At 46.5% G+C, this 18,473-nt stretch overlaps 2 protein-coding genes across 4 annotated transcripts in view; one reads left to right on the top strand and one right to left on the bottom strand.

The window, feature by feature from the left end:
• Mtmr10 (myotubularin related protein 10) overlaps nucleotides 1-3,287 on the top strand; it is a 53,055-nt gene extending 49,768 nt beyond the window's left edge. For both annotated transcript variants that reach the window (XM_021167676.3, XM_085841677.1), the window contains one exon: nucleotides 300-3,287. In XM_021167676.3, the coding sequence (XP_021023335.1) occupies nucleotides 300-896 (597 nt within the window). In that variant the 3' untranslated portion in view covers nucleotides 897-3,287. The remainder of the gene's footprint in view (nucleotides 1-299) is intronic.
• Nucleotides 3,288-5,965: 2,678 nt separating this feature from the next.
• The window catches only part of Fan1 (FANCD2 and FANCI associated nuclease 1), a 31,624-nt gene continuing 19,116 nt past the window's right edge, over nucleotides 5,966-18,473 (bottom strand). For both annotated transcript variants that reach the window (XM_085841676.1, XM_021168413.3), the window contains 6 exons: nucleotides 17,633-17,797; nucleotides 16,825-16,975; nucleotides 13,063-13,166; nucleotides 12,351-12,545; nucleotides 11,882-12,010; nucleotides 5,966-9,740 (listed from right to left, as the gene is read on the bottom strand). In XM_085841676.1, the coding sequence (XP_085697802.1) occupies nucleotides 9,603-9,740; nucleotides 11,882-12,010; nucleotides 12,351-12,545; nucleotides 13,063-13,166; nucleotides 16,825-16,975; nucleotides 17,633-17,797 (882 nt within the window). In that variant the 3' untranslated portion in view covers nucleotides 5,966-9,602. The remainder of the gene's footprint in view (nucleotides 9,741-11,881; nucleotides 12,011-12,350; nucleotides 12,546-13,062; nucleotides 13,167-16,824; nucleotides 16,976-17,632; nucleotides 17,798-18,473) is intronic.

Genomic DNA, 18,473 nt, shown 5'->3' with positions numbered 1-18,473 from the left:
CAGCCAGGTTAGAATTTCCCCTTACCCCTAAAGTCTTAGGAGCATGCATGTAAACAAATAAATAGACAGGCTGTACTTGCCTTCCTCTCTCCCTCTGACATAGTAGTAACCTGGGAGAGTCAATCGAAAAGACTGGTTCCAGAGAAGGCCAGCCTAAGTGCCACAGGGGAAAGGACCATGTCCTTCAAGTCTGAACCCTCCTGTCACCTGTTTATCCCAGCTGGTTGCCATAGTGCCAGGAGTTCTGTTGGAAAGCAGCTGCTCCAGTAGAGTAATGCCAGTATCTGTCTTCTGTGCAGAAGAGCTACAGCTCCACACTGAGAGGAATGCCCTCATGCTTGAAGAATGGAGTCATCAGTGATCAAGAACTGCTGCCTCGGAGAAACTCCCTCATCCTGAAGCTGAAGCCGGACCCACCTCAGCACTCCGACAGCCAGCACAGTGGAGCCGAACAGTATTTTAAAGAGTGGTTCTCCAGACCAGCCAACCTACACGGCATTATCCTGCCACGTCTCTCCGGAACACACATAAAATTGTGGAAACTGTGCTACTTCCGCTGGGTCCCTGAGGTCCAGATCAACCTCGGGGGCTCCATCATGGCCTTCCACAAGCTCTCTCTCCTGGCTGATGAGGTGGACATGCTAAGCAGGATGCTGAGGCAGCACCGCAGCGGCCCCTTGGAAGCCTGCTATGCAGAGCTGGACCAGAGCAGGATGTACTTCCGGGCCACGGGGCCACATGACACACTGGGGACACCAGAGTTCCTCTCCTCTTCATTTCCATTTTCTCCTGTAGGAAATCTGTGTAGACGAAGCATTTTAGGAACGCCATTAAGCAAATTTTTAAGTGGGGCCAAAATATGGTTATCTACTGAGACACTAGCAAATGAGGACTAAATTGAGGTATTTTTCTGGACATATTGAGAGAAGCTGGACATTTCCCTCTCTGAACTGAAATTGCTAACTGAGGCATTTAAAACATTTTATATGTAAGAAATTTGCACTAATATTTAAACCATGTTTAATCATGCTGCCTTAGGTTATTCTAAGGGCAGTGTGACTTTTGGGTTTGTCCTGTATCCTTTGGGTCTGGCTCATTTGGGTCATTTGCAGCATGAATTTCCCATTGTTACACTTGATATCAAAATATTGAGGTTCATCTGCCATGCAAATTTTGCCAACATCTATTTTCCAACCTACTAAAGGTTATCTGATAGGTTACAACCCAGAGAAGGTGGATAAGGAAGTTAATAAATTAGTATATTTAATGCATTTCTAGATCATCTGATAAACTCCCAAGAGGCCTCAGTTGTCATCCACGTATTTAGCTAACATTCTTAGCTTGTGTTCTGGGGTTAGATTTTCTTACTTTAGTTCACCTCAGTTAGGACCTAGGATCACTGTGTTTCAAAATCATGGACTTGCTTCAATTCCATACAACTAACTTAAAAGATGCACTGTAATTTTTAAAGCATTCACTGTAGCTATTTAAACCTAGAAGTGCCTTTGACATTAAGATAAAAGTAACAAAGAAGCTAGAATAACAAAATTTTCAAAATTGGGCTCTTTAGGCCCCACTGTATAATGGAAATAGCTTTTTGCCAACAAGCTTACACCAATAGCCAGGAGTCTCCAGAGCCACAGTTTTGTCCCTCAGAAAGTCACCCTGCAATCCTAGAGGCTCTCCAGGTAGGAGATGCACAGCTCCAGCTGTGGCTGAGGGTGCCAAGCCCATGCACAGGAGCATGCCACACTCAGACTGCAGGCTGAAGGGATGCTCTGGCCTCCTCCTGAGCATCTCAGCTGTCATGCTGACGCAGGCCAACACTTCTCCTCAGAAATAACTGGCGGGGTCACGAGATGGACACATGTGCAGACTAGAGAGGAAGACTTCCTCAGTTGTTGCCATTTTAATACAGAGATGCACCCCTTCCAGGCTTGGGGGCAATGCCAAGAGGGTGAGAATCTGAAGCCTTGATCCAAACCATGATGAGAACCTGGTCAGCTTCACCCAGCCCTGTGCTTCTGCACGCACGAATGCTCGTGCGTGTATGCAGGGCTTCTTCTCCCTGTTTAAAGGTGGACATGTCCTAATGGACAATGGCAGTGTCTTAAATTGCCACCTTGGATTTTGAAATACTTTATAGTAAAGTGTTGATTTAGTTTGTTTCTTTTTCTAAAACTGAATTTCTCAAAATAGTTTGACCTGTATATGTGCTGCTTAGCCATTTCTACTAAATTGACCTTTTCTAACTGTTTAATAATGTCTCTGCATTTAACAGGGCAGATGTTCTTATGTCTTAAAAACTTCTTATCTTATGGCTAAACTTAATGTTTTCACTCATCTGTTGCTATAAAATAAGGGCTCTTGTCTACTTCTACAAATAGCATTATCAGCAGTGCGGATGCGCCAGCCCTTGGCCAGTTAGCCCTGGTCCGAGACACCGGGGTGTCACCACTGGAACCTGACAGTAATGGCCCCCATTTTCATGAAGCTGCTTTGCTACTTCTATAAGTTGTTCTAGATTTAATTTGTGGTTGAGAATTCATTTCTTTGTAATTTTCATCCCTCACATTTACTTCAGCTCCTTTCAGAACTTTTTTGTTAACTTACAAGAAGGTCAGGTACTATTAACAAACACTATTTTATGATGGAAATTGCATATTTTTTATGGTAATCAATTGTAAATGTTTTTCTATTTTGACTGGGTGGTTGTTACATCACGATTATTGTACTACAGCTTACTATGTGAAACAGCTCCAGAGTCCTAGTGTGGCCTATGGGACAGCTGCCTGGCACCTCTGCAAACAAAAGTGACCCTGTGGTGACAGAAGAGGTAAAGTGTGGTGGCTGTGATCAGCATACCAAAGAGCTCAGAAGCGCTGTCTCCCCGAGGCCACCCGGGCAGAGCCTGTGCTGGCGGCGCCCATGCAGGGACTGATGACACTGGGCATTCTAATGCTGACTCCAGAGGTCACACTGTCTTATTGTTGCTTTATTTTGGGAACCAATTCTAAACCAAAAATGCCTAACTTTACTTAAGGAAAGGACATTAATTTCTACTGACAGAAGATGAAAACTGTTCAACATGGTTTTCAACAAGATCCTCTTGCTGTAGCAGTAACCTCAAGCAATTAAAACTTGGTGTCAAGACAAAACTAAAACCTTTGTGCCTAAATCCAACTGATGAGCCTAAGCAGGCTGAGCAGGTTGACTGGATCCTGCTCAACAGAGTGGATGTAAAGGGGTCTCTGACTGCTAAATAAAATCTCCATGGATATACCGTTTGTAGTCGTCACCAGTATGAACCCATTAGAACACAGACTGGTGATGGAAGGCTGCAGCTCCCACCTGTATGCACACACCCTTTATTCATCTCTTTTGAAACTCTCTAAGGTGGGGTGGACTAACAGCTTTCACGTCAGTTCAGAACAGACTGCAACTCTTTAGTTCTTCCCATTCACTAAAGACTAACACGGGCATTCTGCTTCCCTGAGTCCCTGGAGACTGGGACCCCACATTGAGTTGAGCCAGATGTACAGTTAAGTCACCCTTTTCTAGGTCCTTTGTCTAACCTGACTCTCCCAGCAGTGGTCGTGAGCAGCCTATTACATTTACTGTGTATCAAATTAACCTGATCTAGCCAATGGAGATGTTCCTAAAATAAATGTACAAATGTCTTGGCATTGGTCTTGCCTTTGTTAATCTAGCCCCAGGTGCTTATAGAATAGAGATATAAGTTACTGGCATAGTTTTATTTAGTAATGATGTTTTATTAGCAAGGAGTTTCGCAAAGGCCACTGTGGCCCAGGGAAGCAGGTAGCCTAACTGCAGACCTTCACTTCTCCCTCTTCTCCAAATCCAATCCCCCAGTCTCACCCCCAGCTCAGGGACAGACCACCTGCTACAGACTGTTCTTCCCTTCTGCCTCATCTCCACTAGCTCATCTAGACCTTCTCTTCCACCCTTTCCCCTCCTCATCCCATTATCCCATCCCAAACGAGCGCCGGCATACCCCTGCCTCATCCCTAACTGTGTAGCTAACCACCTACTGTGACCTCTTACTCTTTCCTGCTCCCATCTCCAGTGGATCACATAGTTCTTTTCCAGCCTTCCTCCCCACTCATCCTGTTATCCTAACCACCAACTCCAGCGGGCATTCCTGGGATCCTGCCTGCCAAGCCTGCTACAGAAGCAAGTAGGCCAGTGAGGCAGGTAAGTGAGCTTCAGACGTTCATTCTCCCTCCTCTCCAAATCCCATCCCCAGTCTCCTCCCCAGGTCCTAGCAAACTACCTCTTAGGCTTCTCCTCAATCTGCCCCCATTTCCAGGGCACTAAGCAAAATTTGGTAAATACCCTGTTTTCTTCCTTCATGTGAACCCCATTTACCCCCTCTACCTCATTCCCTTTCGAATGCTAAGTGGCAGCTCCCAATACTTAGAATCATATTTTATGCAGAACCCTCAGTGGTCACACCTAGCAATATCCCAGAATTCCCCTGTAGGCAGCACTTACCATACCATCTTAAGAGCCATAAAGGGCAACAGAAACCAAGGAACAAAACAACCACCCAATAAAGATAAGAGCAAATATCAGTGAGTAGAATTACGGTCATCTCAAACTCCTCCACATCGGCATAAAAGCACATTAATAGCCAGGATAGTATGTCTCTACTGGGGCCCAGAAACCCTACCAAACAGTAGGCTCTGAGGATTTTAAGACAGCAGAAGAGCAAGACAAAGGCCTTAAAATAACCTTTATGAACATGATAGAGGTCCTTAAAGGGGGTATGAATAAGTCTCCTAAGGAAATCTATGGCAACAAACAATTGGCAGGAAATGCGCCAAGCCGTTCAAGACCTAAATATGGAAATAGAATCAACAAAGGAAGCCCAAGCTGAGGGATATCTCAAATGAAAACGAATACATACACCCAAACTTATGGAGCACAATGGAGTCAGCTCTAAGACGCAAGTTCAGACCACTGCGTGCCTACATAAAAACTGGAAAGATGTCATACTAATACTAGAAACTTAACAGCACTCCTGAACAAAGAAATCACACCAAGAGGAGTGGAAGGCAAGAAATAATCAAACTCAGGGCTGAAATGAATGACACGGAAACAGAATACAAAGAATCAGTGAAACAGAGTTGGTTCTTTGAGAAAAATCCCAAGATAGACAAACGCTTACCCAAACTAACTAAAAGGTCAAGAGAGAGTATCCAAATTAACAAAGTCAGCGATGAAAAGGGATATGACATCAGACACCAAGGAAATCCAGAGAATCTTAAGGTCAAACTTTAAAAGACTGCAATCCAACAAACTGGAAAACTTAAGAGACATGAATAACTTTCTCAGTAGGTATCACTTTACCAAAGTTAAATAAAAACTGGTTAATCGCCGGGCGTGGTGGCGCACGCCTTTAATCCCAGCACTCGGGAGGCAGAGGCAGGTGGATTTCTGAGTTCGAGGCCAGCCTGGTCTATAAAGTGAATGCCAGGACAGCCAGGGCTATACAGGGAAACCCTGTCTCGAAAAAACCAAAAAAAAAAAAAAAAAAACTGGTTAAACAATTTAGATAGACCTATAACCCCTAGTGAAATAGAAGCAGTTATTAAAAGTCTCCCAACTAAAAAAAAAAAGTTAACACCAATATTCCTGAAATTATTCCCATAATAGAAATAGAAGAAACTGAATAATTTTTCTTCAATCAGATTCAGCATATCTGCCTTTATGTTGAAGTCTTTGATCCACTTGGAGTTGAGTTTTGTTCAGGGTGATAAGTATGGACCTATCTGCATTCTTCTGCATATAGCATGGAAAAATTTGGGAATAGCCTTGAACTCCTTGGCATAGGAAAAGACTTTCTGAACAGAATACTGTTAGCACAGTCACTAAGATCAACAATTAATAAATAGGACCTCATATATTTCATTTCATATATATAATTTAACACAATGTCCTTCAGGTTTATCCATGTTGTTATAAATGATAATACTGCCTTATTTTTAAATCAAAATAATATCCCATAATGTTAAATAAAATATACTAGAAATATTCCATTTTTTTCTCACTTTTAAATTTTTCTCTTCACACTGAAGTTTTATTACTGTACATCATCTGCATATCATTGCATCGAAAGCCACAATGCCTAGCTTAGAATTCTGGATTTGCTACTGTTGTGATCACTCTGGGAACATTCTTTAACCTCTCTCGAGCTTCTCATACTGTGATGTGTGGGTAGGAAGAGAACCTTGTCAGGCAGGGATGCATGAAGCCCTGGGAGCAACCCTCAGACACGCGCAAAGTAGTATACCTCCAAATAGTTCCCACACTACAATATGTGTGAAGTAGTTAGAACCATGGCTGGAACTCAGTAGGAGCTACAGAATTATTTGTTTTGATGTTATTAATTATTTGGGAATATTATGATAAGAGACATTCTAGAAACTTATAATGGAGATAATCTCAAAAAATACTAAAAAAGAATACTAAAATTTCATCATGAGTGCACTTAACATGGATGCATAATAAGCCAGAGAAAACCTTGAATGTATCAACATAAGATGAATAGATAGGTGCCTTAATAGTCAGTAATAACTTCTATTGAGCTCTGCTCTTTAAATAGGCAAAGCAGCTAGGTCAATTTCCATCCATCTCTAGACCATTAATGAAGGAAGATGATGAGAGACAAGCTTCTACTTTGGCTGAGGCAGGAGACAGGTCATCAGGGGTACTTGGATCAGCAGTATGGTGTGTGGTATAGTAGTATCTGAGAATTAAGCCATTTCTGGGGGCATGGACGAGGTTCATGGTACTTAGGAAATTGACAAAATGTCCCATGTCTGGGAAAGTGAAAACTTAAAAGATTCTCAAACTCCATTCTGTAGTATTTTAAGATGGGGTAAGCGGCAGCTGGCGGAGGAGACTGTGGAGAGCTCTCAGGAGTTGCCACCTGTGTTGGAGGTGGGCTTTTGGGGTGGTACAGCTGCTTTTGTGAGTCATCTTTGTTCTGTCACCCACATTTCTGTTAGTAACCCCAATAAAAATTCATCAGCTTACCAAAATAAATAATCAAGCAAACAAACAAATAATATATATAATGGGACTTGAAACTGAGAGGCTGCTGCATGACAAAGGACACTGTCATTCAAAGTGACAGCCTAGAGAAAGGGAGAAGATGCCTGACCAGCTTCACATCCAATAGGGAACTATGGACCAAATATATAAAGAACTCGGAACTAGGTGTCATGAAAACAGATAACCCAAGTAAACAATGAGACACAGATCTAAACATTGGGCTCTCAAAACAGGAAACTCAAACGGCTGAGAGTGCTTCATAAGCTAGATGGTGGGGTAGCAACATCCTGAGACCCCAGCACTTGGTAGGTGAAGGTAGAAGAGTTCAAGGCCAGCATGGGCTACATAAAGCCCTGCTCCAAATCTGTCCCGTCAAAATCAAACAAAAAAACAGCTGCCAGCGGGGACAGACAGCTGGTTTTGTCACACTGCCTGAGCCCTCTTGGAGTTCTTTCCGCAGTCCACTGGACTCAGGTGGCTTCTGACTTCCTCATCTGTCTGTGATGGCCTCCTTCTTGGGCCACATCTATTTCAGTAAGTCCCAGGTTAGTTTTCATGCATAGAAAGTTTCCTCCTTTCTACATGGAGGAAAGATGAAAATCTGAGATGGCTGCAATTTGTTTTTTGTTTTGTTTTGTTTTGAATGTAAGGGATCAGAAAAACCAGTCAGTATCAGTTTTGTTTTGAATCTACATTTGCTCTTGAAAAGAGTATTTCTGACACTTCAACTGAAATACCCTGGATCATTCTACACTTGAAATAATTTGTTTCGCCCCCACCCCCACCAAGATCAGTTTTTGGGGTCAGAGTGCCTGGCTTAATATCCTGGTTATTTCCATCAGACCTGCCAATAGGTGCCAATGCCCACCTCCAGCTATCGCACAAATTCAAACAAAGCCCACTGAGCGTTGTTAACGTCTTAAACACATTTTTATTTATTGTGTGTATATGAGCCTGTGTATACCATGGCACATGGGTGAGGTACATACAGAGTCTGTTCTTTCCTACTGTGTGGGTCTTAGGCTTTATTAGGGTCTGGCTTGGGAACCAGCACCCATGCTTCCCTAAGACGTCACACCTCTGTGTTTCTCAGTCTGCTTGATCCACAGCACAGAGTGAGAAGAGCACTCACAATGAGCTGCTGCTTCCTTCCTTCCTTCTTCTTCTCTCCCTCCCCCCTTTCTTTTCTTTTCTTCTCTCTCTCTCTCTCTCTCTCTCTCTCTCTCTCTCTCTCTCTCTCTCTCTCTTCTGAGACAGTCTCACTTTGTAGCCTGGTCTGACCTTAAACTCAAGGTAATCCTCCTGTCTCAGCCTCTTAAGTGCTGGATTACAGGTGTGAGCCACCATTCCCAGCGACATAATGTGCTTTGACTAGCAGAAACATTTTTATTCTCTAAATAAAGTCCCCCACCCCTTTTCCTTCCTCTAGTAACTGTTACCATGTATTGTATTGTATTGTATTGTATTGTACTTGGTTATTTTCATAGATTCCTCCTACCCCAAAGCTTCTTTGTGACCACAGGAGACAAAAATCATATATTACCTTTCTGGCTTTTAAACTCCTATACCTGGCATACAGAAGCCAGTCAGTTCATGAACACATGAGTCGATCTAGTAAGCAGCTCCTTGGCAAATGGGCAGCAGAGCACAGGTCTCACTGTCCGTGCTGGGGCTGGGTTCAGCGAGGTGAGCAGGGGGAGGCGCGTCCAGCAGAGAGCCAACTTCACTTTCAGGAATGGGCTAATTCAGTTTTCTTTGATGAGGTAAACCATCTCGCAGTCAACTGTGAGAGCTGAGTGAGGTTTCAGACCAACTTCTGGCAACATTAGGATACCTCAGGAAGGTGCTGTTTTCTAATATCTTGGCACACATTTTTAATCACACATAATCCAAAAGCTCGAAGCTTGATACATATTGTGATCCTTCTTCCCTTTAAATGAAAGAATCTGGTTTTGGTTGTTTTTACTTTCCCCCTATTGGAAATCAAAATTCCTACGGGTTCTGCCCTTCTTTGATAACCACAAGACAACCCCAAATTCAGGGATCACCACTGCCAGTGCATTTAGTAGAGAAACATTTTGTATTAAAAACCTAAAGTGTCAACTAAATTCATCATGTTCATTTTCCCTCTGGCAGTTTTTTTTTTAAAGCTTAACAACATGGATGCCTTCAGCTCCTACAGCGTCCACACAGACTTCTATATTTTCAACAGTCCACCCACCCACCCACAGGGGATCCAGTGTTCTCCAGCAGAGGCCAAGTTTTGTGACACACAGAAATTGTACAAGGATGAGTCATTCCAATCTCAGGTGTCAGGACAAGTCCAAGTGGAGACCATGCAAACAGCTTTATCCTGTTGACAATCTTGTCCCAGTGGATGGCCAGATGTCCCCAGTGTGACAACTTTTATCCATCTGAAGATCTTGTCCCAGTGGATGGCCAGATGTCCCCAGTGTGACAACTTTTATCCATCTGAAGATCTTGTCCCAGTAGATGGCCAGATGTCTCTAGTGTGACATCTTTCAGCCAAGACCTTTGCTCTTAGCACCAACTGCAACCACATGGCACACTTCTACATCGGCCCCCAGCTTTTGGAGTTCGTCCAGCCAGATCATCTGCTTACATGAAAGGCGATCGCTGGGGCCTTTCACTTCCACCAGCTGCAAGAGAAGTTTTCAGACTCAACAACATCTTACTGATACAGAAAGGGACCCAGTGAGCTATAGTCACTTAAACTGCTGCCTATCTAGGTGAGTCACTGTACACATTTACAACAAATAGATATGCAACTAAGACATGCCTTAGGAAATGATCCTGTTGGGAACTAGACAGTGCTTGAGTAAACTGAGTAGCAACTGAGGTGGTTTGAAGGTGCACACTGGGTTGCTCTTTCCTACTTTAACCCCCGATTTGTTATGTTTGCATCTGAACCTAAACTTAACATTACAATATAGAAAGAAAGACCTGGCCCCTGCCAGTCAGTCCCAAGGCGTCATTCCCTCCAGTCCTATCCCCACCGAGGACCACATATGCATTTGCTGAGGATACTTCTCTCTGTGTCCCACAGGCATTGTTTCTTAGGACTCAAGGCTCTGCTAATCTCAGAGATCTTCCTGTGCACTTTCTCATTATTATAAGACCAAACTGTTCCCTTTTTGATGTTTTTAAAACACTAGGGAGTTACCAGAGAACAACTTGCAGTCTGGCAACTTAACTCAGGTTGTTAGGCTTGGTGGCAACCGTGTTTACCTACTGAGCAGAAACCCAAGGTGGGAACCTGGACACAGAAACTGATGCAGAGGCCATGGAGGTGTGCTGCTTACTAGACTGCTCTCATGGCTTGCTCAGCCTGCTTCCTTAAAGAACGCAGGACCACAAGGGGTCACAATCATCCTGTAATGCTAACATGCAGGAAGTGAGGATGGGGTTCCCAGAGCAAGCTGCCTAACTAGCTAGACAAGCTCAACTGCTGGGCGTGTGGTTCACCTAACAGACCCTGCCTGGACATATACACTGGAAAGGCATCACGGAAGAAACCCAGTGTCAAACTCAAGCCTCCATAGGCATACTCACCTGAACATATATGTACCCACATACATACATGTGAGCACCCCTCCCCCCAACACACATAAGACTCAATTATATGCTTCTTGGCTTGGAGAAATGATTCAGTCAGTAAAGTGCTTGCCGTGCAAACATGACAACTGGATTTTCATCCAGGAAGCAAGGCATGGTGGTGCACACTTGCTATCCTGGAGCCTGGAGTCGGGTAGATACGGATCTCTAGGCTGTGTGAGGGAGTAGTGCAACGGACGGGCAGCAAGTGCTCCAAGAAGACTCAGGATGTAGAATAACTGATCTTATTCTGGGTACCACGGGGGACCGCTGAGTCAGGCTCACCAGCCAGAGGCAGCTCACCTCTGACCTGGAAGCTTACATAAATGAGAGTAAGTGGACCTTGACAAGGAGGAGGCAGTATTAGATTTTGTCTGATACCAGAAAAGCCAGTGTGAGAAACTTGGCATTCATGGAGATTTTATGCCCAAACCTACAGGGCAAACATTTCAGCTCTAAAGGAGCCAGGAAGTTAGGTAGCTTTTATAGCTAAACACTAAGGGAGAAACAGAAGCCCAGGCCAAAGAATATATAAATTCAGTTCTTCACTCAGTAACTCTGGAGTTCTACTGCATGAGGAACAAAAATATTCTCAGCAGAGGCAGCACCAATGGCACCGAACAGTCAGCTACTCCCCAACAAAACAAAAAACCCACATCCCAGAGCAGACAGAAAAATACCTAAACAGATCACAAAATATATAAAATGTAAACACAGGACTTTTAGAACAAAACACAAGAAAACCTCTTTGTGGTTTCAGATCAGATATCTCACACCAAAGGTATGAGCCACTAAAGAACACTGAATTTAATCAAAATGTAAAACGTCTGGTCATCAAAAGATACTATGATAATAAAAAGATAAATCAGACTAGGATGAAATCTGAGTCAGAAAAAGGTGAGAGAAGGAAGGAGGGGCAAGTGTGTAACCCTTGGTGTGCCTTGCAGCTAGTGGCTTGTTCTAGTAACAGAATGTTGTACTGGTCGACTATCACCTCCATGATGGGCTGACATGAGACTGCCTGTCTTGCTTGCACCCCAGCTCCTCAGAGAAGCTTCTGAGCACCCAAGCCCTCAGCCTAGTGGCTATCAAGGAATTTGATCCTTCTAACAGTCAGGAGAAAATGCCCAGCACGTGAACTGTGACATAGCTGCTGCTGAAATTACAAATGGTGTTCTCTACTGACCTTGCAATGGTGGCTCTGAGAATTCCACACCACCAAGTCTGGGAGGCCCCCTCGGCAGTGCCGAAAGTCAGCAGCCAGGCGCCTGCACACACCACTGAGGACAGGACCCCCGAGGCAGCAGACAAGATCCTAAGCGTGATACAAAAGGAGAGTTAGCCACCTTGAGGACAGAAACACCAAGATGGGCTTGAGCGGCCATCAGAGGACACCAGTACAATTCAACAAACACAGGCCCCAGGAACACCAGAAGTAGCTCTGCTGCCAGACCAGGCTCCAGAGTGGCTGGCAGAAGCCCATGGCAAGCTCTCCATGGTCAGTTAACAACCTCTGCCTGGTGTGGGCATCCTGTGGCACATTTGATGAAGAGGGAGTGTGACTCAGCACTCAGGAGTGACGAGACCTTATACAATTGCCAGAGCACAGCCAGCACTGTGAAGGGCTGACTGACCACATCGCGGGAAAGTAGTACCTGAGCTTGCTGTAGGGAGGTGAAGCGGTCCCAGCTGACCAGAGAGGCCACTCTGCCTTGCTGGGCCTGCCATGCTTCGCTCACCCAGGCCCGCAGGCTCTCAGCAGGGGCGCTGTGGATCAGCTGCAGCCTGGCTTCCAGGGCCTGCTCCCTGCTTGAGAAGAAGCTGTCCGTGAGCAAATCCAGTGGGGATGCCTGTGTGGAAGAGAAAGGGAACTTTCCTAACATCCTGGGGAGGGCGCTTAAACAGGGGATGCTGGAGTTCCAGGAGATCTGGAAGCTGGCCAATTGGCTGACACATTTTTTTCCCTCAGAAGAGATGAGTTAAAATTATCAGACTCAAGGAATCTTAGCCTGGGTTTTTAGTGATTGTTTTTGCCCTGAGTGGAATTGGTTGAGCTTCATCTGGTGCTGGTGGGACTGTGTGTGAGAGCCCTTGGTTGGATGCTGGCGTGAGGCCAGGTGCTCAGCTCAGGGTTCTCAGTGCCTGAGTCAAATGTAATATTGAAGGGAAACTAGGCTTGGGGTTAAAATCTACTAGTTCCTGTTTAAAAAACAAACGGTTTTATTCCAATGCAATTAGTACTACTGAGGGTAGAGCCAAAGATGACCAAATGCCAGGCTGCTGCTGGCTTGAGACCCTGGTGCAGAGGAAGGCGTAAGACACAGGCATACATAGGAGAGACCCTGGCACGATGGTGTTAGGAGTTACCTGGTAGGCATTTCTGAAGACGTCTGGTATTCCATCCATGAAGATGATATCCCACAGCAGGAGGCCACACAGGGTGCTGAAGGTGGACCCTTCTCCATGAATCCCTACAGCAGCGTCCCAGAAGGAGAAAAACACCTGCCTTATCTGGTTGTTTAAGAATATCGTGATGCCAACCAAAGAGTACACATGGAGGGACTCGTGGCTCCAGCTGCATATGCAGCAAAGGATGGCCTAGTCGGTCATCAATGGGAGGAGAGGCCCTTGGTCCTATGAAGGCTCTATGCTCCAGTGTAGGGGAATGCCAGGGCCAGGAAGCGGGAGTTGGTGGGTTGTTGAGCAGGGGGAAAGGGGAGGAGGTAAGGGGTTTTCAGAGGGGAAACCAGGAAAGGGGATAACATTTGAAATGTAAATAAAGAAAATATCTAATAATAATAATAAAAGAGAATATCATGCCGACCTAATGTAAATTTTTCTCTTTCAGGGAAAGAACTGAGATATTAGAATGTCAGAAAGACAGGCTACTTCCAGCTTGCTCTTCACACTATATTCTTCACACACAGAAGCTTTATTTAAGGAGAAAACTTCAAATGGGCATCGGAAGGTCACAGAGCAGTGGTTCTCAATAAGCAGGCTCTGGCACAGGCCTCTGGCAAACTACAAGAAATGATTCCCGAACAGGGAATGACAAAAGGCCAGGCATTTGAGAGAGCCCCGCAGCCTCAGGTTTACCCAACACTCTTTCCATTCACCGGGCTCACCATTCACAAAGCCGATTTGGCCTGATGAGGTTACTACGGTGTTACTGATATGCAAGGCTTCTACGGAAACCGTCATCTGTAAAGACCACCTAGTTCTAGTGTCCTTCTCATGCTGAAGACACAATCACCAGGAGACATCCTCATTGAACAGCTGGGTCCTAGGGCCACTGCAAGGCAGCAGCACGGTGTGGAAAGAAGAAGGTCTTGGTATAAACTTCAGACCTGTGTCCCCGAGTGCTGCCTTACCAAGCTCCTCTCTCTAAGCTGGGTGTCTCTGCACAGCCACAAACAGCCCAGCAAAGGAAGACAGCTATGTGGTCATCTTTCCGCCTTCCTATCATGCTCACACTGGCAGCAAAGCTCCCAGGGAGCACAGGAGAGAAAGCAACATGGGAGTCAAATGCTCAGGCACACTGGTCCTCCTGCCAACCGGGAGGCTGTGGCTATAGCCTGTGGTTGTGTTCTATCCTGATCTCCAGAGTTGTGCAGGACCTTGTTTGTTCCCTCCTAGTTCTGGCTCCCGTCCCTGTGGCCTGTTTCCATGGTACAAAAGGATGCAGTGAACAGGGCTTGCTCAGCCTGGCTGAAACAAGCCCTCCAGCTACCAAGAGCACTCACACCAGGGTACCAGACTCTGGCCTGCCGGGAAGAAAGCTGGACCTAACTTCCAGGTTTCCATCCCTGTGTGAATATCGCTCCATCACTGACACGGAGGTCAGACTCATTCCTGACCGCTGCTATGCTCTGAATTCTGACTGCAGTCATTTTTTGGAATAATCCTCCTGCCCTATTCAGAAATAGCTTCCCCTGGAGGGTTTGAAATTTCCTCTACATAAATCCCTCTACAATAGAACCCAGCAGCAAGTCACATCAATTTCCCAATATATTAGAATGTAATATACATTTAAAACATCTTATGTGGAGATATCTTATGTTCTGGAAAAAGAATTCCCTGCTGTTTTTCAAGCTCCTGGATAAACTGGAAATATTTTCCTGTGCTGAATTCCTCTGGCCAGGAGCTGGAACAGTTGACATGTCTGTGACATCACCTAGCGCCTGGAATTTCCATCCTGCTCCTGCATCTCTAAGCTTTTCAGGCTCGCTGCATCTCGCTGTTTTCACCCGTGTCAGCAGTCCTTCCCTAGAACATCACCTGCCCTACGAGCAGGAAAGCCATGGTGAGCAGATTAATCCTTACACTCCACAGGAAGAAACCCGGGTCTGCAAAATCTTCTCTTCACAGCCCATCTAACCGAGACCTCCACCTAAAGCCACCATCTGATGGTACTGTATGGTTTCACACCAGTGACCCTAAAGCAGGGGCACAGGGAGACATCTGAGCACAAGGACAGGACTTGGCTGTCCCCATGAGAACTCCTCAGCAAGCACAATGAGTGGACATTGAGGGCTGGCTGGTTAGATCCAGGGGGGGAGGCAAGAGGGAGGAGGAGGATGTGAGAAGCTGAGTGGGTGTGGCCAGCACATACTCTCCGCCACCATCTCACAACACTAGGATCAGTATTGTCCACCCCAAAGCAGTCCTTAAAAAGATAAAGTAAGCCAGGTGTGGCCTTTAATCCCATCACTCAGGAAACTGAGGCAGGTGGATCTCTGTGTGTTGGAGGTCAGCCTGAGCTACAGAGTGAGTTCCTGGCCAGCTGGCTACCCAGGGAGACCATTCTGGACAGCCTACCCCCCCCCCCCCCACCCGCGTGCCTTGTCTCTGGTCCTGACAGGGAGCTTCCGCTCTATTTCTTTCCTCCAGGGTTGACTTATGCTTTCCTGCTTACTACGTTTTACAAAGGTGCCTGGGGTGGACATTTGATTTTTCCAATTAGAGGGCGAGTGCTCAAGCTTCCACTCTAAAGCACTACTTGCAGTGAGTAGACTCTCTGCGACAGACTGTGAAGAGAGGCTAAAACAGGGGAGAGAAACAGGCAGTGGGAAACGTACAAAGTCAAGGAATTGCCAACTGACATTAGAAATGCACTATTTAAAACCAAAAGCCTCTTCGCCCCTGTAATGCAGCAGGGCTTTCACACTAACGAGGGAAGCCCGAGCTGCTGTCACTCTGGGTGACTGTACCAACATTCAGCTCTGGCCACGCACATCTGACCACGACACTGTGGCCTCGCTATCCCACTCCCAGGAGGCATCCTGTGGCCAATGGCCCCTGCAAGAGCCTCCTATACACAGGCAAGCGAATTCTAAGAGGAGCGCTAGCTCCTCCAGGAACAACCAAGTCAGGAATGCGGAGACGTGCCGAGGGTCTGAGTGTGTATCATGTAATGAACCACCCCAGAGTCCTAAGGGCAGCATGGCAGGAGGACGAGTGATGTGAGGGGCACCGTGGCAAAAGGACTCAGGGTCCAAGCCGTGTGGTGGCTGTGCAGCTGTTGTTGAAGCCAGTAGGATGTAGGGAATCGCACGATTCTGCGTTGGTCAGCTCGGTACAGCAGTTTCTCAGTGGACACTCACACTCAATGGGCAAACCAGCAGGCCCTTCAGCATCCTCCTCTCCACCCGGCAACAGACCACCAGGCTCCCAGCTCCGACACTTGTGTTCTTGGAAGCTAGCAGATTTCCTCTCAAGCTCCTCACACCTATGACCTTACCATGTGCCCACTGAGATATCTATGCCCCTCAGACGCATCGGTCCTGGCCCTCAAGGACAGCTTCATTACCAGGCAGCCTTTTACAGGACAACTCTCTGTCCTCCTTCACATCTCTCCCCAATGCCAGCCTCTGGTAGCAAAGGCAGTCTCCTTACAGCGATCACCCCATCACAGAGCACTATCCACACAGCCCACATAGTTGCACAACAATAACGGCCAAACACCAAGAGACAAACACCCTGACAACCAACCCAGTTCTTTTTCACACCTCTGGCCAGCTGTGGCTGCTTCTGAGGTCAGAGAGGAGAGCACCCCATTACTGATGAGCCATCCTGCAACACTCTTCCCCGACTGACCGGCTGGGATGCAGGAAGCACTGCTCAGCTTACCTTGGTCAAAGCCACTCTGCCTGTAATAATCCAGGGCCAGCTCCTCCACAGAACACAGGACTGTGGTGGGGTTGGTGGCGTCTCCACTCTCCATGACAAACACAGACTTGCCCATGCCATGCTGTGGGCACAGCCTGCCCGTGATGGTCACCTAGAATGGTAGCAAAAAGCATCAAAGTCGAGCATGGTGGCGCATACCTTCAGTCCTAGCACTCAGGAGTCTGAGGCAGGTGGATTTCTTTGAGTTTGAGGTCAGCCTGTCTATATAGTAAGTTCCAGGCCAGTTAAGGCTACATAGTAAGACTCTCTCAAAAACAAACCCATCTGATTAGCCCCTGGAGACTTGCGTGCAGCATCCTGGGGATAGACCTGGCTACTCCTGCAGAGCAGGAGTGAAATGGTATGTGACCCACACTGGCACACTCTGAAGGATGTGACTGTCCCAGCTTCTGCAGAGCATCTAAGAGGCGCCCCCCCCCCCCAGAGAAGCAGGCAAAAGAAGTGGATGTTCACGATCTTACTCAGAAGCTCTGTCACCCAGCTCTGGTGTGGCCATACAGGGTAGCCCAGGCATAGCAGAGAAGAGGGCGTTAAAATGAAATGGACACAACGGTGACACTGCTATCCCAAATGAGAATCAGGCCATTCTGAGTCCAAGATGGAGTTACATACTAAAAGGATTCAGGGGTGGGGGAGGCACACAGAGGAATCTAAGTAAATACGTTTAAATCAAGGGCACAGCAAGGAGCACTGGACGCGGCCTGGGTTTAACCAACAACAGACACAAAAGCACCCGAAGGGCACCTACATGCTTGACGTCTCCCACGGCAACCTCGGGCAGCCGGCTGAAGAGGTGCTTGTACTTCTTGCAGCTCGGAGACTCTCGCAGGCGCACGGCTCGCTGATAAAGAGAAAGTCGGTGTCCTGTCCTCACGTGTGGGTCTGCCAGGCCTTCCCTGATGCACCTAATTGCCTAGCAATTAACAAGTCACACGTCAACATCCCCAAAGTCCCAAGCAGCAGCTGTCAATTTACTCTGACGAGAAACCTCGAGACTAATTATCCTATTTTCACAAATGGGTAAACAGTGCCTGGAGAAACGCAGGCTATTTCCTTAGGTCTCTTTTCCACGTCTAACCATGACCAGCCATCATTCACGTGGCCAGAGGAGAGCCACCTGGCAGGAGGCAAGACTTTGTTTGATTTTGTTTTGTTTAGTTTTGAGACAGGGTTCTCTGTGTAATCCCAGAACTCGATCTGTAAATCAGACTGGCCTTGAACTCACAAGAACCACCTGCCTATGCCTCCCTCGTACTGGGATTAAAGGTGTATGCCACCACACCCACTATAATGAGACATTTGGGCCCTTCTCTTCCTCAATCAGATTACTGAAACAGTGGGCCCCAAGAAACTAGCATTTCTCCAGGTCTCAGGTTGGAAGAAAAGGCTGAGGCCCTGGGGCCAGCCAGAAAAGGGGCTTGTCTCCTGGAACATGATTGTACACAGCCCTGACAACTGGTCAGACCACCCTGCAGGAGAGGTTGGAGCTGAGACAAGGCTAGCCCACCATGCAGGGCGACACCGTGCCCAGAACTGTGTGGCTCTGCGGCCTCTTGGCCTGTTTTCCTTTATGTACACATTCAGTTTTA

The sequence above is a fragment of the Mus caroli genome, unplaced genomic scaffold (assembly GCF_978045245.1).
Source record: "Mus caroli unplaced genomic scaffold, Mus_caroli_1 scaffold_8, whole genome shotgun sequence".
NCBI lineage: Eukaryota > Metazoa > Chordata > Mammalia > Rodentia > Muridae > Mus > Mus caroli.
The sequence above is the reverse complement of the archived record's forward strand: the minus strand, read 5'-3'. Positions and strand labels throughout refer to the sequence as shown.